The 27,448-nt window shown below is 43.0% G+C and overlaps 1 protein-coding gene, 1 long non-coding RNA gene and 1 other non-coding gene across 3 annotated transcripts; all 3 read left to right on the forward strand.

The window, feature by feature from the left end:
- Positions 1–1,298: 1,298 nt before the first annotated feature.
- On the forward strand, positions 1,299–1,440 carry LOC143440205 (small nucleolar RNA SNORA48). Its single transcript, XR_013108046.1, has one exon. It is a non-coding gene; the product is annotated as a small nucleolar RNA SNORA48 (small nucleolar RNA).
- A 177-nt stretch (positions 1,441–1,617) lies between these two features.
- LOC143440166 (uncharacterized) lies at positions 1,618–11,582 on the forward strand. Its single transcript, XR_013108020.1, has 3 exons — positions 1,618–1,742; positions 10,521–10,671; positions 11,063–11,582. It is a non-coding gene; the product is annotated as an uncharacterized LOC143440166 (long non-coding RNA).
- A 1,315-nt stretch (positions 11,583–12,897) lies between these two features.
- Positions 12,898–13,624, forward strand: Sf3b5 (splicing factor 3b subunit 5). Its single transcript, XM_076926871.1, has one exon. It carries the CDS (start codon positions 13,068–13,070, stop codon positions 13,326–13,328), a length of 261 nt encoding a protein of 86 aa, XP_076782986.1. The 5' UTR covers positions 12,898–13,067; the 3' UTR covers positions 13,329–13,624.
- Positions 13,625–27,448: the final 13,824 nt, after the last annotated feature.

Consider the following 27,448-nt stretch of genomic DNA (forward strand, 5'->3'; position numbering starts at 1 on the left):
TAGCCCCACCTGCTATTGCTATTTTGGGAGGTTCTGAACATTTAGGAGGTAGCACTTGGCTGGAAGGAGGTCACTGTGGGTAGGGGTGGATTCTTCAGGTTATCCTTTCCCTCTCTGATTCCTTTTGTTGTTTGTTTTTTATGTTATGTGTAAGGATGTACTATTTGCATGTCTGTCTGCACAGTGCCTGTAGAGGTCAGAAGAGGTGTCTGATCCTCCAGATCAGTTACAGATGGGTGAGGGCCACTGAGCAGTTTCTGAGAATCAAATCCCACACGTCCAGAAGAGCAGCCAGTGTTCCTAACTGTGGAGCCATCCTGCCAGTATCTTCTCTTTGTTTTCTATGGACCATAATGTGAGTTGCTTTGACACCTTTCATGACAGTAAAGCTCTCTAAAACCATGTAAAAGTATCTTTTATTTTCCCATAGGTAATTGTTCTCTCCGAGATTTGCTGCTTCCATACAATCTAATCTAGGTCTGGAATGTTTTCAGCCTCTGAGACTTACTTCTGGATAAACTCATCCTTTCTAGTTCTTTCTGGTCTCTGGCTGGCTGATTCAACTCATCTGTTCTGACTCAAACTCTTCTCCAAACTGACTGACTCAGTCTGGCTTCTCTCTCTGGGCCTCTCCTGAATTGCTCTGCTTGGTCTCATGCTAACTTTGGTGACATATTCTAATCTCCTGGCTCCTCATTCTCTAGCTTGCTCTGTCGTTACCTGTGTCTAGTTTATTCACTCTAAGCAACCTGTCTCTGTCCCAGTAAAAATTGTCTCCTCTTCTTCCTTTCCCTTCCTCTGCATTGCTTCCTTTAGTAGCTTCCCTTTCCTGTCTCTTCACATGAGAATTGGGCGTATCCTATTCTGCCAAAACTTCCTCTGATTCGTCACTTTGTCTGCCACTCAATTAGACATCACTTTCAAACGTCCGTCTACAAACTAACTTTATCTTCACTGGGATTAAAGGTGCGTGCAAAGGGCTGAGCCACGCCACAGTAGAGAAAGTTTGTTTTTTCCCCCCCAGTAAATAGTATAATCTCAGGATTTGCAGTGTGATCAAACGTCCTGCATCGAAACTGTGAACAAAATAAATGAAACTGATCTTAAATTGTTTCTATCACATATTTGGTGAGACCAATGATGAAAATAATTGTCCAGTGTGGTGGTACATGCCTTTAATCCCAGCCCTCTGGAGGAGGAAGCAGATCTCTATGATCTCAAGGGCAGCCTGGTCTACATAATGAGTTACAGGATAGCCAGGGCTACACAGAAAGATTATCTCAAAAAAAAAAAAAAAATCCCCCTGGGATGGGCAAAGAGATACCTCTTTGGTGGTGGTGTTCTTACATCAGCCAGGACAGAGCAGATGGCAGTCCTTTGTTCGTCCTAGCTAGATGCCTGGCTTGGTGATCGAAACTGTTTTATGCCTAGGACTCATAAAAATCAAATCAAATCCAGGTAGCACAGTGCGGGAAGAGGAAGACAGACAGGACCTAGGTTCTGCCATACCACACAGTACAGGCAGGGAAAGACCTGCCCTGTGTCACAGGCAGGCCAGACACACAGAGCCCCGCCCACCACCACACAGTGGTGAGTGGAGGAAGACAGACCGATTGACCCTGATGCCACACACAGACCTGCCCGTCAGCACACAGCAAAGGCAGCCCATACACATCCTCGCCAGAGGACATCACCCAGGAGCCCAGCAGCCGTGTGGCCAGTCTGCAGAAGGAGTCACCACAGTAAGTATGTATGTGGTGGGCAGATGGGAGAGAAAGAGAAGTGGAACAGCTGGAGCATTATGAAGATGGGACTGGATATTCGAGGATGGAGAGGATTAGCCTGTGGTGAGTGAGCAGCCCACCATATGGGGTCAGCCTGAGCTGCTGCTGAGGGTCAGTAATTGGTCCTTAGCTATGCAGTGTTGATATACATTATGGCTCATATTATTGTTGTCATCCAGTTTAAATGTATCCCCGTCTGGCATACAAATGAATGAGACTCAGACTCTGGTTATTTTATTTGACTTTGACAATTACTGAGGGGTGTGGGGGGGTGGTAACCCCTAATCGACTTTCCTAACTGCTAGACTGTCTACTTCCCCAGTGGTATACCCCAAATGCTTGCTTTTTCTCCTGGTCATGTGCTCATGATCCATCTTCTCTCATGGTAGCCTCCTCCCTCCTCTCTACCTGTGACCCCCAACCAGGTAACTGAAAATCTGCCTACTTCTATTCCCTCCAGGAATTGACTGTAGCCATTTTTATTCAACCAATAATTTTAAAGTTATGGAGCAAGGTTTGGAACTAGATCTTGCAACTGGGGCATGGAATTTAGCATTACAGTATGCAGCAACAGAACAAAAGTCAATATATTATTCTCAGGGTAGCTGTTGGGGAATCACATGGATGTTCAGGTGCCGTGCAGACTGTCTCTGCTCTTCCCTGGACTGCAGCATTCAGGAGAATTGGCCCTGCCCATTGCCTGGACAACATAGTGTAGCTGGTCCTGATGCTGAAGGCATCAGTGAGCCAGCCCCTCACAGGCTGCAGCACTTGAGAGAGCGAGCCCCATGTCTTGACTGGGCTATACACAGTGGAGCTGGCTCTGGGTGCATGGGTGGTTGAACTGACCCTGAGGGCACGAGAGAGCTGACCCTGCCTCCTGCCGTTGGTGACGGCCTAGCCAGAGTAGTGCTGGAGAGCTTATCCTGGTGGAATATGTAGGCTGGCCAACTCAGCTGACACCCAGGCCCAGATCCACGATTCTGAGTTGGTCCACCCCCAAAATCTGTATCATCTGCAAATGATTACAATGCCTGAAAGGGCCAGTACTGCTGATCCAAAGGACCAGGATCTCCATGACACAGGGCAACAACAGGATAACTGGGAGGAGTCCCCGTGAGGATCCAGTATTGATGGTGTTCCTGAAGTCAGAGACCTTGGACCAAACCAATGACTCATTGCAATGAACATTTGCAAATGAAGATGTGTGTGACAGAGGGTGTCTTAGTTGGCGTTTTTACTGCTGTGAACAGACAACATTTAATTGGGACTGGCTTACGGATTCAGAGGTTTAGTCCATTTTCATCAAGGTGGGAATGTGGCAGCCTCCAGGCAGGCATGGTGCAGGAGGAGCTGTGAGTTCTACATCTTCATCTGGAGGGTACTAGTTGAAGACTGACTTCCAGGCAGCTAGGGTGAGAGTCTTATAATCCATACCCACAGAGACATAACTACGCCAACAGGGCCGCACTTTCTAGTCCTGCCACCCCCTGGGCCGAGCATATACAAACCACGACAGAGGGTCTACTGTGGGACATACTGTGAACACTACAGCTTCCAGGATGAGATTTTTTTATGCTTTTTTTTAAGGGGTGAGTTTGCATGGGCAAAATATGGGTACGAGGTGTGGGGGGAGATGATCAAGACTGGGGTGCATGATGTGAAACTCACAAAAAAATTAATAAAAAGTTAAAAAGAAAGAAACAATAACCACAGGCAAAAAAGAGCACGGCTGGAAGTAAATCCAGAGGATTCTGAACCAAATTCTGGAAAGAATGGGCGAGGCATCCAACTATGCCTGTAGATTCATCCACCCACCCACTCACCCACCCACCCACTCACTCACCTACCCACCCACTCACTCATTCACACACTCACTCACCCACCCACTCACACACTCACCCACTCACACACTCACTCACTCACTCACCCACCCACTCACCCACCCACTCACTCACTCACTCTTAGGGGTACTTGTGAGTGGCAACTTGAAGACAATCTGTCATTATGCCAGATTTAATTGCCTCATACAATTCCCAGGAAAAAGGTTCAAATCCACAGTTGCTAACCAGGGACACACACACCTAGAAAACTTAGCTAATTATGATCTTTGAAGAATATAAATGATTCCTCGTGTCAAGACAATGAAGGGCTTGCTGGTTGGGGCATCAGTGCCATTGATGTCAAAGGTGTCTTTCTTCTCTACACCACAGTTGGTGATAAAGATGTTATTGCAGGACTAGTGTCCACACAGGGGTATGTACTGTGTGGTCTGTCCCTGCCAATTGAAACATTTCTCCAGGAGGAAAGAAGAGGCTCTAGCCTGAGGGAACAAAAATTTGCAAGATTCTTGAAGACCCCCCACCTAACAGGATAAAGGCAACCCTAAGCAGAAATGCTGGAGTTATCTCCTTGCTTGCTCTAAAATTATATTACAGGGCTATTGTAACAAGAACAGCATGGCTCCGGCACAAAACCAAACACATGGACCATCAGAATGGAAAGGAGGACCCAGAAATAAATGTATACAGCTACAATCACCTATTTTTTTTTTGTCAATACATAGAAATCACACAACAAATATATACAAAATAAATACATCTTAATATATTTGCATACAAACGCATATTCATGGGACAAAGACAGCCTGCTCAACTAGATGGCACGTGTAAAAGAATAAAACCTAGATGCATATATTTGATGCCGCAGAAAAATTAGTTAAAGATGAAAATCAGGAAAAAATGCTTCAAGACAGAGAATTAGATAAGGATTTTCTAAAAAGGATTTCAATAATAGAGAAAATAATCCCAGGAATTGACAAAGAGCGTTACATGATATTAAAAGTTTATCAGAGTGAAAGTTCAGGATAGAATACAGAAAAATCTGCCAACTATGAATCTGACAAGGGATTAATATCTAAATACATGAGGAACTACAAAAAAAAATTAAACACCAAAACCAAACAAAAACAAAGAAATCAAACCATCTAATCAATAAATAGGCTAACGAAGAAGAACGTAATAATAGATAGTTCTCAAAGGAAGAAACACAAGTAGCTAATCATCACATCCTTAGCCACCAGGGAAATGCAAATTAAGGCTATTATGGGATGTAGTGTGAGGTGGCTCACACAGTCAAAATGCTTATCAAGAAAACAAGCAACAGCAAATGCTGGTGAGGGTATGGAGAGAAGGCGGCCCTTATACACTGCTGCTGGGGATACAAACTGGTACGACCACTCAGAGAGTCAGTGTGAAGATTCTCAAACAGCTAAAAAAAGAAACGAGAACCACCTCCCAAGCACATACCCAAACGTCTGTATACGTCACTTTTATGTCTATTGCTGCACTGTTCACAGCAGCTAAGATGTGGAAGCAGCCTAGATACCCACCAGCAGATGAGAGGGTAAAGAAAATACGGCAGAGATGCAGGATGGAACTTCAGTTTTCTGAAACGGAAACCGAAAGTATAGCATTTACAGAAAAGTGGCTGGAACGAGAGATTGCTACGGTGAGTGCGGTGCGTGAAGCTGACAACATGTTGGCGAAGTGTGCTGCGTGCGTGGTGTGTGTGTGTGTGTGTGTGTGTGTGTGTGTGTGTGTGTAGCTGTAATTCTAGAAAGGGCCCATAGAGAAAAGAAAAGAAAGAGATGTTATGGGAGGCCAATGGGGAAAGATAACGGGCAGGGCGAGTCACGAAGCTTGTGTGATATGAAAACACAAATGGGGACTTTTACTGAAGGAAGGGGAACAGCAGGATTGGTGCGACCAGATGAGAGAAAGCAGTAGGGGAGGGGCTAAGGATACAAGGCAACGTATGAAAATGCCACACCGGAAACCCATCCCTTGGAACGGTGATGTAAAAATTCATACAATGTGTAAAGTAAGAGGCATTTGTTGATAAACAACAGGCTTCTGCTTACACAAAATTAAATTTTACAATTAAAGTTACTGTGGTGCTTTGAATATGCTTGGCCCCGGGAGTGGCACTATTATGAGATGTGGCCTTGTTGGTGGAAATGTGTCAGTGTGGGGGTAGGCTTTGAGACCCTCCTCCTAGCTGCCTGGAAATCAGTCGCCTCCTGGTTCCCTTCGGAACAAGATGTAGAACTCTTGTACATCTTCAAGATGTAGATCCTTCTCCAGCTGCCACGCTTCCTGCCATGGTGATACTGGACTGAACCTCTGAACCTGTAAGCTTGCCCGAGTTAAATGTTGTCCTTTATAAGATGTGTCTCTTCACGGCAATGGAAACCCTAACTAAGACAGTCACCCTCCTCGTTTTACAGCCAAATCTTTAAGAAATCCTTCAGTCCGGGGTCACAGGGAAATACTCTCCTAAATGAATAATCACAATGTGACATACAGTGTGGTCAATCTCATCTTAGCCTGGGCTTGACTTACACTGAATTACAAGTTCAATCTCATCTTTTTATTTATTTATTTATTTATTGGTACAGATTGTTCTTTCATCACCTATAAAAAATTGCTTTTCTGTCTCTCACTGAGCCTTTCTCACAAATTAAGTATGCATTTTATGTGTGGCCCGTTTCATATTCTCATTCCTGAAATATAGAAACACTGTTATTTCTTATATTGATTTTTATCTTCATCAACCACCCTTAAATATTTTAAACTGCATGAATGGGTTTAATATATTTAATTCATTTTTAGCGTTTTAAGTTGTTGACCAAGCAAGCACAGAATCCTAATAAGAAAAGCCTTCCAGAACATCTCACCAAAGTCTCTTACAAGTCCAAATTTAACTTAGGAATTTATTGAGTCCATTTCTCTGAAATATTAGAATGTTTCACACTTCCTTGTTCTCAGCATTGTCTTAAACTTGAAATTATAAGTCATTTAGTATCTTCTAAAGAGATTGAATCTCAAGACATTTGTTAGAGCATGCTGTACGTTTAACTGTTTCAAACTACATCTTCAGTAACGACATGAATGGGTTATTCCCAAACCTGATGTGAAAGCGTGGAGCTGGCAGTGTGACTTCATCCACTGTCACCGTATCTATTCATACATCTTCCCTTATATGTGGAACATTCAGGACAGAGTAGGTGTGCCAGCCCTGCATGGAGTCACAGGTCCCATTTTAGGACATAGATGACACCCTGGATGGAGCAGGTCCTGGTTACCAAGTACACAATTTCTGACCATGGGAGTCTTTGCCACTAAGAAAGGGTGTCCTTTCTCTGCCTGTCCTTCTGGGCTCACAAGATCGACATCCTACCTCACTCAACTTCCTGTTCAGCTATGCGCATCAGCAGAGCATCCTTCGGAGAGAGGAGAGAGGATCCAGGCTTGGAAAAGGGCTTGAGCATTTTGGGCTTGGGACTTGTTTCAAAAAACGGGCTGCAAGTGTTTGAAGCAATTGCTGGTTGAGTAGAGAGCAAGGTGCGGCGGCTTTTACAAAACTGCAGCTAGTAGGGATCAGGTACGGCAGTGGCGGGGGACACCTGGAACACCGCCACAGCTCACCTTGTTCTCGAGGTGGGAGTGTCGGTAAAGCTATGGCACAACCTCAGACTCCCGCCCTTCTGAACATCGCGAGTAAGTACAAAGATCAAACCAAATGCCAGGACCACCCTGGCAAATGAAGTCACATAAAAGCAGAGAAGAAAGGCATGACGGGGCTGAGGATACAGCCCCTTCGGTAGAGTGCTTGTCCAGTATGTATAAAGTCCTGGGCTTGACCCTTGGCACATGGTAAACAGGGAGGGCATGCTAGTACATCTGCCATCCCAGTACTTGGAAGCAGGGAAGTTTATAATTACCCTTGTTTACATAGCCTGGGCTACATGAGACCTTATCTCAAGACGATTTTTTTTAAAAAAATAAACAAAACAAAAACCAAAGGAATTACAATGCTTGAAGACCGCAAAGACAGGGTTTTGCCTGAAATATTTTTACATACCTAACAATGAATCACTTTCTCAACTTATTTAAACAGCTAACTTGTGAATCTTAGTTGAGGCTATCCACCCCACCCCTTCCTACCCTTGAGGCAGACATTAATCCTGAAGTGGAGAGACTTGAGATTGCTTTGCTAGAGACTTATGTAAGCCAGAGAAAAATGTCCAGAGAATGGGCGGGGATGGGTACCAGTGTGGTTGGGCCATGGCCGAGTATGCTTGTCCATTCTACCTCCAATTTCCTCTCTGACCTTTAGGTCAGAGCTTCAATAAACAAATTAAAAAATGTTCAGTGCTTAGAAAAATTGGAAAAGCTGAGGTCATGGAGTTCTGAAGCAAACACAAAATTCCCTGTCCTGGATCATGTTTTCTAATCAAGGAGACAAACGACCGACGAGCTAAGCTATGCACGTGTTAAACGTGTATACGGCTAGTGCGTGAGTGGTAAAGGAACAGCCACACTGAGTCCTGAGAAAGGGGGACTGATCGCAGCTTTACGTCCTTTGGCCTCAAATGGCCTCTGTTGCCATCTCCGACCTATTCTAGGAGCAAGCTGTCACCATGCTCCAGCTATTTCAAAGCCTCCGAGAACACTTTGAGAGTCCTTAGACTCCAGAGCTTTTGATCTGTGCCTGGAATACTCTTCCAGAATTCCTGTCATTGTTGGCCCGTTTTTACCTGTAAGACGCTGTTAAGTGGCACCTTCTAGAATGTTTCTCCTAATCCCCTCCCCTCAACGACTCCCACCCATTCCTATGGCTCCTGTTCATCCCTTTGCGTAAAGTACACGTGGTCAAATCTCATCCCACCACCACCACCACCACACACACACACACACACACACACACACACACACACACACACACAAATATACATACATCCCGAAACCAAAACTCAAAACTCAGGAAGAAAGATACTTCTATTTCATAATCCCAGTGTCACTGAAATCTCATACTACTGCGTTATCTAACTAAATATAAAACTCCAAAACTCTGATGTAATGGTTATGACAAGGAAATCATTCCTTCTTTTTCATAAGTTATGAGTCATATCTGGTTGCCTTTAAAACACTCAGCTAACCAAAGTCTGACCTGCAGCACCTCAGTCACTAGCACTTTTCTGGCCTGCTCTGGTTGGATACCTCACTGGAGCCTGATTTAAAAAACAAAAACAAAAACAAAAAAACCCCAATCACCAGTCTTTGTGCTCGCTTTAAGTGTTGTTTTGGCACCCCCTAGTGTCAAGCATTATTGCAACACCTGTATATAATGAAAGTTTTTAATATTGTAGTAAAATATGAAATTTAAAATAAGCTTTCACTAAAAGAAGTGCCTTTACTTAATTTTTATTTAAACTTCTTGGTTTTCTAAGCCATGGAAAAATTTAAAGATAATTTCTTCATCACAAAACACGGTTGAAAGTCATTGAGAATCGCTGGGTTAGAGTGATCCATGGGTATTTGTAACAAGTGTTTGTTTAAATTGTGTTCTAATGCCCCTGTGAAGAACTCTCTCTATAAATAAACATGTATAAGATCATACCAATGTATGGGAATAGTCATTGCAGAGTTGGAAACACCATACAGTCAACCAAAAAAAGGATTATTTACAGTATGATGCACCTGCCTACGGTAACATCATGTAGCTGTAAAGGGAGACTTGGTGGGGAGGGGGAAAGAAAAAGAGAGAGAGAAAGAGAGAGAGAGAGAGAGAGAGAGAGAGAGAGAGAGAGAGAGAGAGAGAGAAACAGAGAGACAGAGACAGAGAGAGACAGAGACAGAGACAGAGAGAGACAGAGACAGAGAGACCCATATGTGTTAAGGTCACCAGTGCTAGACCAAAATACCTTATCAGTAATAAGTGTTAAAGAGTTTAATCAGTATTAAAGTGTTGTGCTGAAGAAATTATGTTCATATTTTTCTGTGGCTTAGAAAACCAAGGATTTAAATAAAAATTAAGTAAAGACATTTCTTTTAGTGAAAGCTTATTTTTAAATTTTTAAAATGAAAGTATTGTACTTGTTTCCTGGTCTCAGGGATTCTTAGGGAACATCTTTAAATATACATGTAGTAGGAATTTATTATCCTGACAAGCCCGTATAAAAGACACATAATCCAGGTATTTCATTTACAAGCCCTAAGCCTAGATTGGGCAGATCTGGTGCTATTCTGATTTACTTCCCAGCTGTAGGTCTCTTGTTACTTGCTGTTTCTCCTGGCCATGCGTTTCTGGTTCATGGTGGCTTCTTCATCCCCCATCCTCTCCTTTCCTTCTTCCTTCCTTCCCCCCTCTCTACCTGCTACCTCTTTCCCACACTTGAACACCTTTCTCCCTCCATTGTTCAATCACAGGCTCCAGCCTTTTATTGACCAGTCAAATTGGGGAGAAGGTTCACAGGGCATCACTGTGAATACGTGAGGATCTGCTTGTTGAGGGCAACCACATCCTGAGGAACCAGTATTGAGCATTGGAAGACAAGCATCATCAGACCAACTCACTACATATACAGGGTAGCCTCTCCACTCAAATAAATCTGGCAGAAGATGAGAGATGTTTGAAGAAAGATATACAACTTTATTTAAAGCTTCTAAAAGCACACAGATAAATGAAAATATATTCTTATGCACTATTGAGAAAATTCAGTACAATATAGATATGATTTCCCCATTTATTTTATAAATTTAATATAATCTTTATTAAAATTATGCTGAGTTTTTCTATTATCACTGGCTCTGGGCTTCAAGGTTTCATAGGTCTCTCTCTCTCTCTCTCTCTCTCTCTCTCTCTCTCTCTCTCTCTCTCTCTGCCTCACAGCTGTGTCTTAAGATGTGAGAGCTCTCAGATGTTGCTCGAGAGAAATGCCTGCCGCCATGCTCCCCACAGTGATGGTCGTGGACTCTAATGCTCTGAAACTTTAAGCCTCAAACAGACCCTGTCTTATCACAGCAATGGAAACATAACTAAGGTAAAATGAGGTCCCATGAGTGAACCCTGATCCAGTGTGACTGGTGTCATGAAATCGGACATTAGGACACAGGCATCAAAGGAATGTCAAAATTCAGAGAGAAGATACCATGTACAAGCTAAGAGGGGCCTTGAAATATAACCAACCCCAACAGCATCTTGCTTCCCTTCTCTAGACTGTGAGGAAATAGATTCCTTTTGTTTAGGCCCCTCCATTGTTTCTTGCTATGGTGGAGCTAGCAAGGGACATCCTGACTCTCAATGGATGCATATGAATGTGGCTTCATCCTAGGGTCTTTTGAGTTCGGGAATTTTTTTCATATTCTTAGGTTGCTTTTAACAACACTGGAGTCACACTAGTTCTTATTTTATTATTTTTTTTTTTTTGCTAGAAGAATTTTCATGAGGATTCTACTTGTCTTAGTTGGGGTTCCTATTGCTGAGATGGAACACTATGACTGAAAGCAACGTGAGGAGGAGAGGCGCTAAGAAGAAATGAGTAAAGGATTTAAATTCACAATGGACAGCAGCAGAAATACAACAGACCAGCAGGGTGGTGTCGGCACACACTTTTCATCTCTGCACTTGGGAGGCAGAGGCAGGCAGATCTCCGAGACTTTGAGGTCAGACCTCTCCGAGACTTTGAGGCCAGATCTCTCTGTGAATTTGAGGCCAGACTGGTCTACAAATGGAGTTCCAGGACAGCCAGACAGGGCTACACAGAGAGATTCTGTCTCAAAACCCCAACAAAACAAACAAACAAAAAACAAAACAACAACAAAACTCCTGCAAACCAAAAGAAATGACAATGAAATTGTAAACAATCAAAAGGAGAAAAAAAAATCAAAAAAGCCTGATACAGTGACTAAACCTCTGATAGAATACTTCAAAGTCTGAAGCAGGTGCAGAGAATTTGAGGCCCTGTCTCAATAATAATAAAATAATAATAATAATAATAATAATAATAATAATAATAATAAGCATGGTGTGGGAGGCGGGATGGTTGAATCCACAGGTATTGCCATATAGTCTCTATGTTTTATGAATAAGATGTGTATTATGTTGTTTAAGTCTTGGGTTTTGGTTGGCTTTAATTTTTTGAGACAGAATTTCTCCCTGTAGACCAGGCTGTCCTGGAACTAGCTCTGTAGACCAGGATGCCCTTGTGCTGCCTGTCTGCCTCCCAAGTGATGGGATTAAAGGTATGTGCCACCACCACCTGGCAAGATGCTTATTATGACAAAGTTTAAACAGAAGAATAAATATTGGATGGAGTGGCACACGCCTCTAATCCCGGCATTCAGGAGGCAAAGGCAGGGGGATTGCTGTGTGCTCAGGGCCAGCCTCCCCCCACCTCCCAACAAACAAAAGTACCACAAAACTCCTGTATTCCTGTATTTTCAAATTGTCTGTCATTGTCCATTATCTTTGGCTGTGGTTGTGCTTACCCCATTCTTAAAATGTTTTTTTGGGAGTACAATCTCCATTAGTCTATAAGTGTATCCTTGAGAGATACCATTAAAGAAGTACAATTATCTTTTTCTGAGTAGTTTATACCATGTAAGAAACCATGTAACAAAGTGCACAACCCCCAACATAAGGCAGTAATCAGCCGAAAAACACGAAGTAAAGAGAAAGAGAGGGTTGTTCTTTTTTTTTTTTTTTTTTGTCTTGAGCCACATCTGACTTTCAAGGAATAGCTTTTGAGTGACCTCGGGCAAACAACCTCTCGGTGGGTTGAGAAACTGGAACCTGAACCCATTAATGAGACTACCGGTGCGGACACTGACCACCAAGCAGCTAGCTAGGGTCAAAAAAAACTTTCTCAGTACCCAAATCCTAAGAGACAAAACTGGGACCAAGGCTGAACGATGCCGCCCACGTTAGCTTCTAGATACAAAAGTTAGTTTTCCTGGTTGACTGTAGTGGAAAACCACTTGGGTTTCCCGTTCTTTGTAGCCCGGAGCCGTGGGATGACGTTTCGAGGCCGTTGAACATTGTCCTAGATAAACCAGACAAAACAAAAACCCAAAACCCTAAAATAAACTCTTTGGACTACAAGTCCCGAAATGCAATGCTCGGGTTAGCCCGCGATCACCCAAGAGCCACTAAGCGACCCATCATGCAACACTCTTCGAAGTAGGCGGGCTCCGTTGAGGAGACGGCCTACTGTTTCCTAGGCAACCCCAATCCCGCGACAGACTGCACTTCCGCTTCCGCTTAGGAAAAGCACGTCTACTCGTGCGTCTCCGTGGCGTCTTTCTCCCGCGCCCGCACAAAGCGAGGTTTTGTGTGGCAGCAGCGACGGTGTCCGTGGCAGCGTCTCTCATTTGAACGCCACGAGCGGCGGCTTCTCGTCTGTGTCCTGACCTCGGAGCCTAAGAGCAAAGCAGCGAGATGACGGATCGGTATACCATCCACAGCCAGCTGGAGCATCTGCAGTCCAAGTACATCGGCACGGGCCACGCCGACACCACCAAGTGGGAATGGCTGGTGAACCAGCACCGGGATTCCTACTGCTCCTACATGGGTCACTTCGACCTCCTCAACTACTTCGCCATTGCTGAGAATGAGAGCAAAGCGCGCGTGCGCTTCAACCTGATGGAGAAAATGCTGCAGCCCAGCGGGCCGCCGGCGGACAAGCCCGAGGAGAACTGAGGCGAGCGCTTCCCAGTCTTCCCCATCTGCCAGCCGTGGACCGAGCCTCCTTACTCCTGCTTCTTGACCCTTCTGTCTCGCCTGACCTGCTTACCTGTGGACGATTCCGAACAAGTCATCGAGAGACTGTCGGGTCCCCTGGGAACTGTGCAGAAGGAGTGATCCCAGAATCGGCAAGCGAGGGAGACGACTGCACGGGAGTGATGAAGCATTTCGAGTCTGCTTTTCGATAGTTGATGTCTTCTTGCCTTTTTTTTTTTTTTTTCCAAAGTATATAAAGTTTAGGATTTGCTCTATCTTTTGGTTTTGGTTGCTGTGTTTTTTGGGGAGGTTATTTGGAGAGGGTTCTGTGGATTAAGGTTTCGTGAGAGTATAAACGGTAAATGGGGACAGAAGCACAGGGCTTCTGTTTATTGTCAAGTCCTTAAGTCGTCATACACACTTTTATGATTCTCCCTTGCTTCGATTTTCTTCATGCCTACAGTGTGTCTGGTCCCAAAGAAACCTTGAAGGATGGAGTTTTTCCAAATCCCTTTCCCGCCCATTTCGACAGTCTTTGCTGTCATTGACCTCGAATCCCTTTATGCTGTACCCTTCACCACCTTTTCTTGATAATTAGTCTATGTGTCTTCAGAAATGACACACTGTCAAACAAGTGGTGTCGTGTCCCCACCCTCACCCCATTCAGTTTTTAACCAGAGTATTTTCCAAAGGTTTGAGGGCATACATTTGCCAGCTTGAAGAGTTTGCGGCTTTAAATATCATGTTTACGGTGCTACTTTACTGAGATAATGACATTTGAGAACAGATTTTAAGAAATCAAGAGAAATAGCCATGCAGATCACAGGAAGGTGTTTACCATCAAAAAGGCCTGTCAGTGCAGTGGACCCAAGAGCAGCAGTGTATTTGACTTACTGAAGGAAAATCTTAAAAGCAATGAGTCACCAGTGTACCAGCATGACGGTGCACACCCTTAATCCCTTCACCCGAGAGGCTGGGGGATCTCAAGTTCAAAAAGAGTGTGGTGGTGCACTCAGTCCAGGTGCTTTCAAGGCAAAAGCAGGAGGATCTCAAGTTTAAGGCCATCCTGGTCTACAGATCTAATTTCAGGACCATCAGGGCTACACAGAGAAACCTTGTCTTGAACCCTCTCCCCAACCCTTCTACACAAAAGAAATATGTTGGGAAGGGATGAGCAATAGAACACCAGGACAAGAGGAAGTGGAAGCTGGTTGATGATTCAGAAATTTTTATGTTGGATTATAGCTATTGGCATTCAGCACAAGAGAAAGCTAAATATTATACTTTAGTAATTTATTTAAAAATAGCAGTATCTGGGAGTGGTGGCACATGCCCTTTAATCCCAGTGGGGAGGCAGGCAATCAGATCCATGAGTTCAAGGCCAGCCCGGTCGGTCAACATAGTTCAGTACAATTAGGGTTATTGGGCCCTGTTTCAAATAGACAAAAGTAACAGTAAAGAAATTCATTCAGAAGAGCTGGTTCTGGAGGTAAGAGTTCTTACTATGCCAATCCAGGAACCTGAGTTCAAATTTCTTCTACCAGTGCAAAAGCCCAGGTAGAGCTCTATGGACATACAACCCCAGTACTGTGGAGAAGATAGCTGGGGCTTTGTGGCTGCCTGCTTAGCTCCAGGTTCAGATAGACTGTGTCTCAAGACAATAAGGGGAGGATGGACAGGAGAGATGGCTGCATGGTAAGAGCTAGCTGGCTGTTCCTCCAGAGGACCCTAGCTTTATCCTCAGCACCCATACAGTGGCTCACCACTGTCTGTAACTCCAGTCCCAGGGGATCCACTAATATTTCTGGCCTCTGTGGACACCAGACAAAAGTGCTGTACATACATGCAGGAAAACATAAGTATACATATAAAATAAAATTTTTAAAAGAAAAGAAAGAAAGGAGGAAACTTCTTTTTGCAATAGATGGAAACCATTACAGAAAAGCACAACCAGTCAAAATGCAGAGTTGTGGGGCCCAATCCCAACCCATTTGCCTTCCTTTCCCCTAAGGCTCAGGGGATATTTCTGAAGAGGAGGCAGAGATCCTGTTAAGTCCCGGAAGATCAGGGAGTGTGCTGTAAGACTCATCTATAAAGTCTCACCAACGTGGCAGCCTAAAGCTGAGCTGAGCAAGAACAACAACCATCCTAACGTGGACAGGGAAAGGCTGTTCTCAGGAGGCCTCAACTCTACACAACTGCAGGCAACTGAGGGGTCCTGAGAGGGAGAGATAGCCTTTCCCAGGAAAGACCACGGCAGCTGGTATCCAGTACCAATGGTGAGCTCTGAAATCTTCATAGAAGTAACATTACAGACTGAGCACGTTAGAGTCATGTATTTAGGACACACAAACATGTAACAATGGAAAAATGGCCATAGATGTGAAAGAGAGTAAGGAAGAGTGGGAGGGACTGGAGAGGAAAGGGAGGAGGAACAGGTATATATTATAATCTCAAAAAAAAAAAAAAAATGAAACAAAAAAGCTAATGAAATAATGGAGTGAAAAGATGAACATCTCAGGCTTCTGGTGTGCACAGATGCACACACCTGGACCACACGAGTGCAGACACCACACGCAAATGATGAAACACATGATGCATTTTAATGAAAAGTAACTTTCAAAACTAGAGTTTACTGAGATGAGCGGCGGCTTTTAAAATACACTTTACATAAGTCTTCGGTATCTCACTTTAACAGACATCAACTGGATTCTCAAACTGGCTTCGACCTTCCAACTATCAGGGTTGGAAGTTTGGTTAAACTGCTTTTAAAGACTCAGACTTAAAATTTTTGTTTTGTTTTCCTGTATTGAGGTTAGAACTCAGGACAACTGCGCTAACCATTGAGCAACATCTTCAACTTCCAAATGCTTTATGTCTTTTTTAAACCCTATATTTATTCACTTACTTGTGTGTGTGTGTGTGTGTTGCTTCTGTGTAGAGATCAGTTTCTCCTTCCAACATGTGAACCCAGAGAGATAACTCATCACCAGAGAGGCCCCCACATTCATTTTTTTAGTAATTTGTGGTTTGGAAAAGATAATTGGCCTTTTCAAATAGTTTCCCATATCCTTTTTGTAAAAAAATGATTTACTTTTATTTTATGTGTATTGGTGTTTTGCCTGCATGCATGTCTATTTGAGGGTGTCAGATCCCCTGGAACTGGAGTTACAATACAGATGGTTGTAAGCTACCATGTGGATGCTGGGAATTGAACCTGGATCCTCTGGAAAAGCATTGACCATTTCTCCAACTCTTGTCCATATTCTTTATTGATTCCTTAAGATAACCCAGAATTTGTAGCTTTAAATATCAATTACAATATGGAATATAAAACTAAATTAATGGCCGGGCGGTGGTGGCGCACGCCTTTAATCCCAGCACTTGGGAGGCAGAGGCAGTCGGATTTCTGAGTTCAAGGCCAGCCTGGTCTACAGAGTGAGTTCCAGGACAGTCAGGACTACACAGAGAAACCCTGTCTCGAAAAACAAACAAACAAACAAAAACAACAAACAAACAAAAACAAAAAAAACCCTAAATTAATGAACTTGGTGCTCTTGTTACTTTAGAATCCACTCACCTGTTTTTGAAGTATGAAATTTACCCTTTGTATCCAGGTATTAGAATATCTACAATCAATTTGGACACTTAGTTCACGGATACTCAGCTTCAAATGGGCTTCCAAATGATGACACATTTATATGATAAAAAGATATCATGGTCTTTGGTAATCACCTTGTGTCTCGTCAGGAAAGCATCCCGGTATTGAGAAGGCGCAGAACTTGATGCTCTTTAGTTTCAGTCTTTGCTTTAAAAGCTCGACATCTCATCAATGGTAAACATGTAATTTTCCTCACAGTACCAGGCCCATGTGATTCATTCTCAAGAAAAAATGTGCCCAAGTCTGAAAGCTCCACTGTCGGGCTAAGCTTGTGGCTCTGAAGCCGAGTGCTCACCTAGTGTGCTTGAGGCCCTGGGTTTGCCCCTCCTCCTAACCCCCCGGCACTGGCAACATAACAGAACCAGCAGTAAAACCAGAGTTGCTTATTTCAAAGGAAAAATGGACTCTTGGAAGAAGTTCTGCTCCCAGCACAGGGGTTTCCCTTGCTGAACTCAGCATCCTTTGAAGACAGCAGGGGGCTATATCATGATATAGCAGGTCTTTAGAGGCAAAAGTGTCACAAAGCTAGTGATCTTACTGCTTTATCAAGGACTCTTCCCTCCAAAATATTGTTTGTAGCCTAGGATAGCCTCAATGGCTGCCAATTCATTACTGTCTTGCCTTGGCCTCTTGAGTGCTGGGATTACAGGCACGGCCCCTTGCCTGCCTTTCAGCAGACACTCATAAATGAAACAGTTCTGGCTGTTTCCACTGAGAGCAGAGGCATTACTGATGTAATCTCGGTGCTGTTGTCTGGACTCACACCAATCACTTTCATTGGTGTCTCTTTTGTGTAATCTGTGCAAATATTAGCTGTGAAAAAAAAAGCTAACGAACTCATGTTTTTATTATGGGAAGAATTTGACTTTACAGAGTCAGTCCCTGAAATGCTTCTCACAGCAATCTTACTGAGTTTCCCGAGTGACTGATGGTGGATTAAATAATAGATGCTTCGGTATCTGACAGACGTTTTTTTTTCAAGTGGGTGAAATGAACCATCACTTCGGGAAAGCTGTGAAATTGCTACTTGAGAGGGCCCCTGTGAGTGCCGCTGTTGAGAGTAGACAGGCAAAGTGAAAGGGAACCGATTGTAAGTGTTCCTGCAATTAACATGTCACTGCTAATGCACTGCCCCACCCCACTCACCTCAGAGAGGGAAAGTTACACTGTGAATCACCGGTTCATAAAACTTGGTACAGAATACAAAGTGTTGCTCAAGTGAACTCTTGTTGGAGGCTGCAGCAAGAAAGACGGAGAGATGACAGCTTACGCTGGAGAGAAAGAGGAAAGGCCTGGATCTACAGAGTGGAGTATGTGCTAAACCAGGGGCTCCCAACCTGTGGGCTGCAAACCCTTCATGAGTCAAACAACCCTTTCACAGATGTCACCTGAAAACACAGATATTTACATTATGGTTTATAACAGCAAAATTACAGTTATGGAGTATCAATGAATATAATTTTATGTTGGGGGTGGGGTGGGTTCCCCACAACATGAGGTCTTTCGAGAAAGGCTTCTTAAACCAGCTAGAGTTTGTCCTGTAAAATGGGCAAAGTCAAAGATTAGTATTCAGTTTTATTAACTGATTTATTTCGTGAACAGTGTCTGGCAGATCTGAACATGTCCAATAAAAGCTAAAGGTTCAGTGTGGAAAGACAGGACTTAGTCCAGGTAATCTACTGTGGTTTGTGTGCTTCAACCAGCCTTCACTCTCACTAAGACAGGTTATACGGAAAAGGCAGTGTTGGGTTGCAAGGAGAGGGTCTGGGAAGGAATGCTTAATTGGCTAAGCCCCTCTGGCTTTTAGGTATCTCATTAGTATGGAGATTTGTCTGGAGACTCTGTGGCCTGTAGTCACACCCTCTACCTGTGGAGGAGCTAGCGGGCATTGTCCTATGTGACTGGAGGACCCCACGCTATGGAGATCTTCGGCCTCGTGTCAGGAGCCTGGCGTGTGGGAGTGTGGTGAAATGCATGCCTGGGGTTTCCAGTGACTTCTAGCTGGTGCTCGACCAGAAACCATGCTGCCCCTTTCACAGTCCTACAGAGCATCTTCCTGTCACAACAGTCCCAGATAACACTGAAAACTCCAGGTATGCTGAGCACTTCACAGTTTAATTTATATGATCCCTATTCAACACATAGATGAGATTCAGAAAAATTTATTTGCCCAGAGTTATAGCTTATTAGCTAAGCCTGATTATTATTATTATTATTATTACTATATTACATTTTATTGTTATCTAAACTGTACCATTATTATCTGAACATGTATTATTATCATTATTATTATTTAATCCTGGATGATGATGATTATTATTAACTGCACTAGTTAGATTTTTTTCAACTTGACACAAATTAATGTCATCTAGGAAGAAGGAGCCTGGAGAAGGGGGAGTCAATGCCTCCATGAGATTGGCTTGTAGGTAAGTCTGTGGGGGCATTTTCTTGTTTAATGGTTGATAAAGAAGGACCCGCTCATTGTGGGTGGTGCCACTCCAAGGCAGGTGGCCTTGGAAGGGATAGAAAGTAGTTGAGGGCTAGAGAGACAGCTCAGTGGTTAGGAGCACTTGGCAGCTCTTCCAGAGGTCCTGGGTTTGATTCCTTATAACCTACTGTAACTCCAGTTACAGACGATCTGATGGGATCTTCTGGCTGCTGTGGACACCTACCTGGTATACACCTGGTATACAAGCATGCATGAAAGCCAAGCATACGTACACATAATAAGCAAATAGCATTTTAATTCATCTTTAGAAAGAAAGACACAGGAAGGTAGCTGAGCGTAAGCCTGAGGAGAGAGCCAGTCAGCACCTGCTCTCTGCTTGATTTACAACCTTCACGTTCCTGTCTCGAGTTCCTGCCTTGACTTCACTCCACGGTGGGCAGTAAGCTGGTTGTGCATATACCCTCATGTTGCTTTTGGTCATGGTGTTTATCACAGCAAAAGAAAGCAAACCAGAACATTACCTAAGCTTGCATTGTAATAAGAATTGCATAATAATAAGTACATAATTGCATTATAATAATTATTATATTATTGTAACTAAATCTAGATTCCAACCAGTTAAAGCTGCAAAGTCCAAATCTCAACTACATAATTACCCCCAAGTATATTTAATGTAGAAAAAGACTATTGGGATAATTTAGTACTGTTTGTTGTGGTTGGTGGTAGTTTTTTTGGTTTTGTTTGTTTGTTTTTAGATAGAATCTCACTGTATAACTTTGGCTGGCCTGGAACTTGATATGTAGACCAGACCGGCTTGGAACTCACGGAGATCCACCTGCCTCTGCCAGGACTGAAGGTGTCCACTACTATCTCTGGCCCAACTCATCAGTTTTTATTTCAGACTTTACAGATAGACATGTTTTGTGCTTTGTTTTGGTTTTTCGAGACAGGGTTTCTTTGCGTAGCTTTGGCTGTTCTAGAACTCTCTCTGTAGACCAGGCTGGACTCGAACCCACAGAGATTCATCTGCCTGTCTCTCTAGTGCTGGGGTTAAAGGTAGAAATATTAAAACCCTAGTGGCTTATTTATGCCAAGGAGTATGAAACCATATGAAATATATCATCGACACAAACCAAAGCTGTATGAATGTTTATTAGAAAGAGTGACAACACTCAGGGTAGGGGAAATAATTTTGTGTGGAAATTTTTCATTCAAATATCAGAAAGTAAAGTGCATCCCAGAAGCTAAAGAGCCGTCCTAATACATTTAGTTGTTTCAGGCGTGCTAGTATTTGTTTTAACCACAGGAGGGCAGTATAGGATAGGAATTACTTTTGCTCACAGCGTTGCACAAAGGATTCCCGCTGATTTCAGGCAAGAATCGAGTTTCTGTGCCTGCTGACCAGACTTCTGCAACGAGGAAACAAACTGCTTGATAAAGGACACAGTGCATCGGCCCAGGTTTCATTAGATAAACCCACATCATCTTTTTTGTTTGTTTTATAGATCACTGTGGATGTTGTTGTTGTTGTTGTTTGGCTGGTTTGGCTTTTCAAGACAGGGCTTCTCTGTGTAACAGCCTCGACTGTCCTGGACTTGACTATGTAGACCAGGCTGGCCTCAAAGTCATAGAGATCTGCATGCCTCCGCCTCCTGAGTGCTGCAGTTAAAGGCATGTGTCACAAACAAAGCCCGGCTTTATTTGTTATTTTTTGAGACAGGACCTTGCTAGGAAATTTTCTGCCTTAAGATTATAGGAATGTCCATCATGCCGGGCTCAAAACTCATAACTATGGCCCCCTCCCCTCCCCTGCTTTCTAAGACAATCGTATGTTGCCCAATTTCTGGTCTTGAACTCCCAATCTTTCTACCTTTGCCCGCTGAGCCCTTAGGTCTCAGATCTAATGCCACACGTGGATATCATTTCTTATTATGGTTTAAAAGGCTTTCCAGTCTCTGGCCCTTGCTTTTATAAGGCTAGAAAAGCAAGTTCTAAGTCCTAGGATGGTAGCAATCACACTTGCTAGGATTTGTCAAGTGTCACCTCTACCAGATAGTATGCTCTCATTTAATCTCAGCAGACCTAAGCAGATTGTTATGGCATTAGACCAGTAAGCAAACACATTTTGGGTTTTTTTTTTTTTTTTTTTTTTTTTTTTTTTTTTTTCCCCTATCACTGGACAAACCAGCTTCAAGCCACAGGTTACCATGCCCTCTTATTCCAGCGTCTAGGCTTTGTACAGGCAAGGGTTTCTAGAACAGGGTGTTACAGAATTCCAGTTCCTTAAAAATTTGTTGGCAGATCTTCTTCGGGGTGGAGAGGTGGGACCGGGGAGGGTTGTTTGGTAATTAAAGAATTTTAGGCTGGTTGGTGATGGTGGTACACGTCTTTAATCCCAACCACTGGAGAGGCAGAAGCAGGCAGATCTCTGTGAGTTTGAGGCCAGCATGGTCTATAGTTTCAGGACAGCTAGGGCTGCACAGAGAAACTCTGTCTCAAAAAAACAAAACAAAATGAAAAGCAAAACCAAACCAACCAACAAAAAGCAAAAGCAAACTTGCAGAACAGAAAAATGATGTGGTCTAGCCTGGGCTTCAGGAAGATGGTCCTGTGGCAGTATATAGGGTGAAACTCAGATCAACAAACTTGCCCTCTTACTCAAATTGTAATTCTTCTGTGGTAGTGAATACCTTGGTGAATTAAAGTTTTATTCCCAGGTATTATTATTGTTGTTGTTGTTGTTATTTCTGTATCTGTGAGAGTAACAACTTAAAAGTATTAGAAAGAGCGGGGCATGGTGGTACATGCCTTTCATCCCAGAACTCAGGAAGCAGATGCAAGCTGATATCTGTGAATTGGAGGTAACCCTGGTCTATATAGTGTGGCCCTTTACAAAGAACATGGGGCGGGGAAGGCAGAACGAGACAGTAACAATTTAGTATCCGAGGCACATTCTTTTCCAGGACAAGAGTAAAAAAAATAAATAAATAAAAGCTAAACAGTTCCTGAAGATTCTGAATGTTTTGAGTTCGTTCTTACAGTCAGTGTCTGGGAGATGCTTGTCAGGTGGCCCCAGGAGCCAAAGATTTGACAGCCAATTGTTGATTTACTTCAGGACAGTGACAGTTAATTTAATAAGCCTTTCTGCCATATCTCACTTTTCTTCCAGAATCTCCACGTTCTATGCTTTTCTTAGAGGCCCTCCACATGTCTGTTTTCCTGTCACACAACCTGAAATGGTCATAGTTGCGGAGGGGTGGGGGTGGGGTGGGGTGGGGCGCTGCGGAGGAGAGGGGCAGGGTGGAAGAATCCATCCTATAGATAGGTGGATAGGAAAATGGTGGGCTGCGAAGGGCCTTTCGAAGCGCTGTGTCTTTGATCTGGGTTGCCTCCAGTCCTGCTCATTCTCCATGTCCTGCATGTCCTGCCCACTGTTCTCAGCGGTGCCCAGCCTGCACTCTCTTCGTCCATCTTCTCTCCCTCGGTGAGCCTTACTTAGCTTTGTCTGCCCCGTGTCTTTTTACAAAAACAGCAGCCTTTAAAGCTGAAATGTCTTCATAAAATGTAAAAAAAAAAACTGAGGTACGACTTTAAAAGAGAGAGAGAGAGAGCAGGAATGAGAGTAGAAAGGACACAGGGGGTAATTTCAGGGGCTGTAATGCACCGTTAGAGAACTTAAGTTGTTTCGCTCCCTGGTCCTCCCACTCCTCATACCCAAGCCCTCGGCTGGCGGACATGCGCTCTGGTTCCTGATTCATATCTCCTGCTCTCACCTCCACCATTTTCCTACCTACGTTACTGATATTATACTTTATTGATTTTGATATGGTGGGCAAAATGATTTGTTCTTAAAACAAACAAACAAACAAACAAACACACAAACACAACTAACTGAAGGCCTAGAACATGCAAAGGGAGGAGGACTCTGAGATATGCCACCAGCCAAAGTATTTTTAAGTAAGTATAAAAAAGAGTAATACCATATTACTTTTATTCCAAATTAAACACTTAGCCTTATCAATTTTCCTACTTCATTTTAAAATAAAGTTTTATATATATAGTAAGGTGTGTGTGTGTGTGTGTGCGCGCGCACACACAGGCACATGCATGTGCTTATGTGTGCATGGCACCCTAATTGCAAAATGCAAAAAGAAGCATTGCAGATAAAATTAATGTCTAGTTAACCCCTGTTGTCCCAGCATTTCCTCTCGTCATACAGACAGACATCTGCTAAAGCAATCATTCACTTCTGGGAACATTTACAAACATTTATTCATACCTAGAAAATATTTTATCATCATCATCATTACCACCACCACCATCATCAGAAATTATGTGGCTTTTCCAAAAGCTCAGCAAAGAATTAATGTATTTCCTTAGTTTCATCTCTATCACTGTGATAAGACAGCCTGACAAGAGCAGCTTAAGGGAGAAGGGTTTACACTGGCTTATAGTTCCACAGGACAGGTCCATTGTGGTGGGGAAGTTATGGTGGCAGATCATGAGACAGGCCAGTCACATCTCACTGGCAGTCAGGAAGCAGAGGGAGACCTTGAAGTAGGGTCAGGTTATAAAAAAAGTCAAACGCCCCCCATGACTTCCTCTGCAAAGCTCCACCTCTTAAAGGTTCCACAGCCTTCCCAAAGGGGTACAGAGTATCCTGGTAGGGTTTTTTTTTTAATTGTTATTGTTTGTCAACTTGATACAAGTTATCTGAGAAGAGAGAACCACATTGGAGGAAATGACCTATAAGCAGTTTTGTCCTTTCAAGCAAGAATAGTAGTTTTATGAATTTTTTTTTTCTGTTTTGATGGTTGGCTGGTTTCTTTGTTCCTCAACATCTCAGGAAGAGTCACATATCAGGTGACTCATAGAAAAGGTGTGAGAACAATCTCAAATGGCTTCATAATCTCTCATAAGTGATGCCTCAAGCTAAGTAAATTTCAAAGAGACTTTGGATTGAATATAAAATGTCACAATTCTTATTTTTCCAATTTCTGGTTGAAATGACTTTTAAAAACTCTCTAAAAACGTTCTAAAAATTGTATGTGTATGTATGTGTGTGTATGAGTGTGAGTATATGTGTATATATGTGTGTGTATGTGTATGTATATGTGTGTATGTGTGTGTATGTGTGTATATGTGTGTATGTGTGTATATGTGTATATGTGTGTATGTGTGTATGTGTGTGTATGTATGTGTGTATGTGTGTGTATATGTGTGTATGTATGTATATATGTGTATGTGTGTATGTGTGTGTATATGTGTGTATGTGTGTATGTGTGTATGTGTGTATGTGTGTGTGTGTGTGTGTGTGTGTGTGTGTGTGTGTGTGTGTGGTGTGTGTGTATGTTCTGTGGGCACATTCATGCTATAGCATCTATACAGAGGTCAGAGGATAACCAGAGAGAATTTGTTCTTTCCTACCCTATGGCTCCTGGGGAATTCTAGGTAATCTATGATAAGAAAGTTCACCAATAATTAGTGTAATGGAATAAACACACCCATCCCTTTCTCCCTCTCTCCCTCTCTCCCTCTCTCCCTCTCTCCCTCTCTCCCTCTCCTCTCCCTCTCTCCCTCTCTCCCTCTCTCCCTCTCTCCCTCTCTCCCTCTCTCCCTCTCTCCCTCTCCTCTCCCTCTCTCCCTCTCTCCCTCTCTCCCTCTCTCCCTCTCTCCCTCTCTCCCTCTCTCCCTCTCTCCCTCTCTCCCTCTCTCCCTCTCTCCCTCTCTCCCTCTCTCCCTCTCTCCCTCTCTCCTCTTTCTTTCTTTCTTTCTTTCTTTCTTTCTTTCTTTCTTTCTTTCTTTCTTTCTTTCTTTTCCCAGACAGAGTCTCATGCTAGACTTGAGCTTTCTGTGAAGCAAGTAATGACCTCGAACTTCAAGTCACCCTGCCTTAATTTCTTGAGTGCCGAGATCATCACCATGCACCCTCGTAACCAGCAAGCCAGCACATTTTTTTTTAACCTATTTCAGCACCAAAACTTTTTTAGAATTTAGATCTAAGATATGCAGGGCCAATAACTACAGCAATTTTTGAATTTTTAAAAAGTAAATCTAGGATGATTTTTTAAAAAGAATATTTACTTAGTTTATATGGCTATAACTGTCTTCACATACACCAGAAGAGGGCATCAGATCCCATTACAGATGGTTGTGAGCCACCATGTAGTTTCGGGAAATTGAACTTAGAACTTCTGGAAGAACCACTAAGCCATCTCTCCAACCCTGAATCTTTGAAGTTTTATGTTATAGAGACAGGTATATTTTAAAGTAGTAAATGGGCATATTTGCATAAAGAACTCCACACGTTGATAGTAGAAGTTTGCTTTCTTTCTCAAATAAAAAATTTTATTAATAAAAAAATTGAGTGCTAAATATGAATGTGTTTTGTGGTCACGGCAGGAAGTTATAGGAGTTAGTCGTCTGTAGTAGGTATGGGCTGAGGTTTGCAGCTTGGTTAGTAGTATCTGACTATCCTGAACAAGGACTTGAGTTCAGTCACCCACAAATCTCACAATTGGGTGTGGTGCCACACACCCATAACCCCAGCACATAGAGGCAGACACCTCAGCAGGGGCAGGTATTCTTGGTACATTATAAGTTCAAGGGCAGCTTGGAATCTATGAGACCCAGGAGAGAGAGAGAAGGGATGGACACACACACACACACACACACACACACACACACACACACACAGAGACGAGAGAGGGTGGGGGAGGGAGAGAGAGAGACAGAGAAAGAGAGAGGAGAACCAGTCAAACCATGTTTAATTTATTAGATTTGAGATTTTTTTTTCCAATTCTGTCTCAAAAGTTTGAGAAAAAAATTTTAAGGATGGTGAATTTATTTTATGAGACAGATTTTTCTTTTGATGAGTCAAGGGTATTCACTATTGTAAGCCAGTGATCTTATTAAATAAATATTCTATAACAAAATACCAACTCTATCCACATCTAACCTGGGGATATTATAAATATTTTGGTGGGAAGGTGGATGAGATTTCTTGGGTCTTAGCAGACAGCCAAAGGCACATCTTGGGGTTGGGAAGATTTTTTTTTTTTTTTTTTTTTTTTTTTTGGCAAAGGGCCTGTAACATTCAAGCATGAAGACCTGACACTTACATACAAGTTGAGTGTGGGGTGGGTGCTCATCTGTAACCTGCCCGCTGGGATGCTGAGATGGGCAGACTCCTAGAGCTTGCTGGGCAGCCAGTCTAGCCAATTGTTTTGTTCAGGGCAGAGATTCTAGGTTTGACAGAGTAGCTCCGATTTCAAATATACTGCTCATCACTTCTTCAGTTCACCTCTATGCTTAGATTATGGGTCACCATGTTTGGCAGAAAAATATAATTAGTTCAGTGTAGGAGCAATAGAACAATAGAGGAAGACACCTGACATTGATTTCTGACCTCCATATGCACAGGCACTCACAGCGCACACACACACACACACACACACACACACACACACACACAACTTTGCATCTTGGACTGGGGACATCCATTAGTAAGTGTTTGCCATACTGTTGCTTTAGTGACACTATTCCTGGGGAGATGTAAACAGTGTCTACTCACTTCAGACAGGGAACTGATGACAAACCAAATAAAGCAAAGTTTTATTGGGGTTCCTTTCAGGAATGTGGGTGGAGGGGTTACTTATAGGAGCAGAAATGACTCAGAGACAGCTATATCATCAAAGCTCACTCTGCACTGGTGACAGTTCACAAAAGCTGGAAAATAAGTGTACAATATTCAGGCAGCTCAACAGGTTGGAGCGTGTCCTTTCCAGATAGCTTGGTTAGTCTGAGCCTCTTCTAGGTAGTTACATAGGTCTCTGCTTCCTTTATAAGTAGCTCAGCGTACCTGAGAGTGTCTCTCAGCAGTCTTTATTGCTTATATATGCTTGGAAGAAAGTAGCCTAGTGAATCTGTTCAGTTTTAGGAACTTCCTGAAGCTATTTGCGTTGTTTACTTCCTGAGCTTAATGAATTT

The sequence above is a fragment of the Arvicanthis niloticus genome, chromosome 28 (genome assembly GCF_011762505.2).
Source record: "Arvicanthis niloticus isolate mArvNil1 chromosome 28, mArvNil1.pat.X, whole genome shotgun sequence".
NCBI lineage: Eukaryota > Metazoa > Chordata > Mammalia > Rodentia > Muridae > Arvicanthis > Arvicanthis niloticus.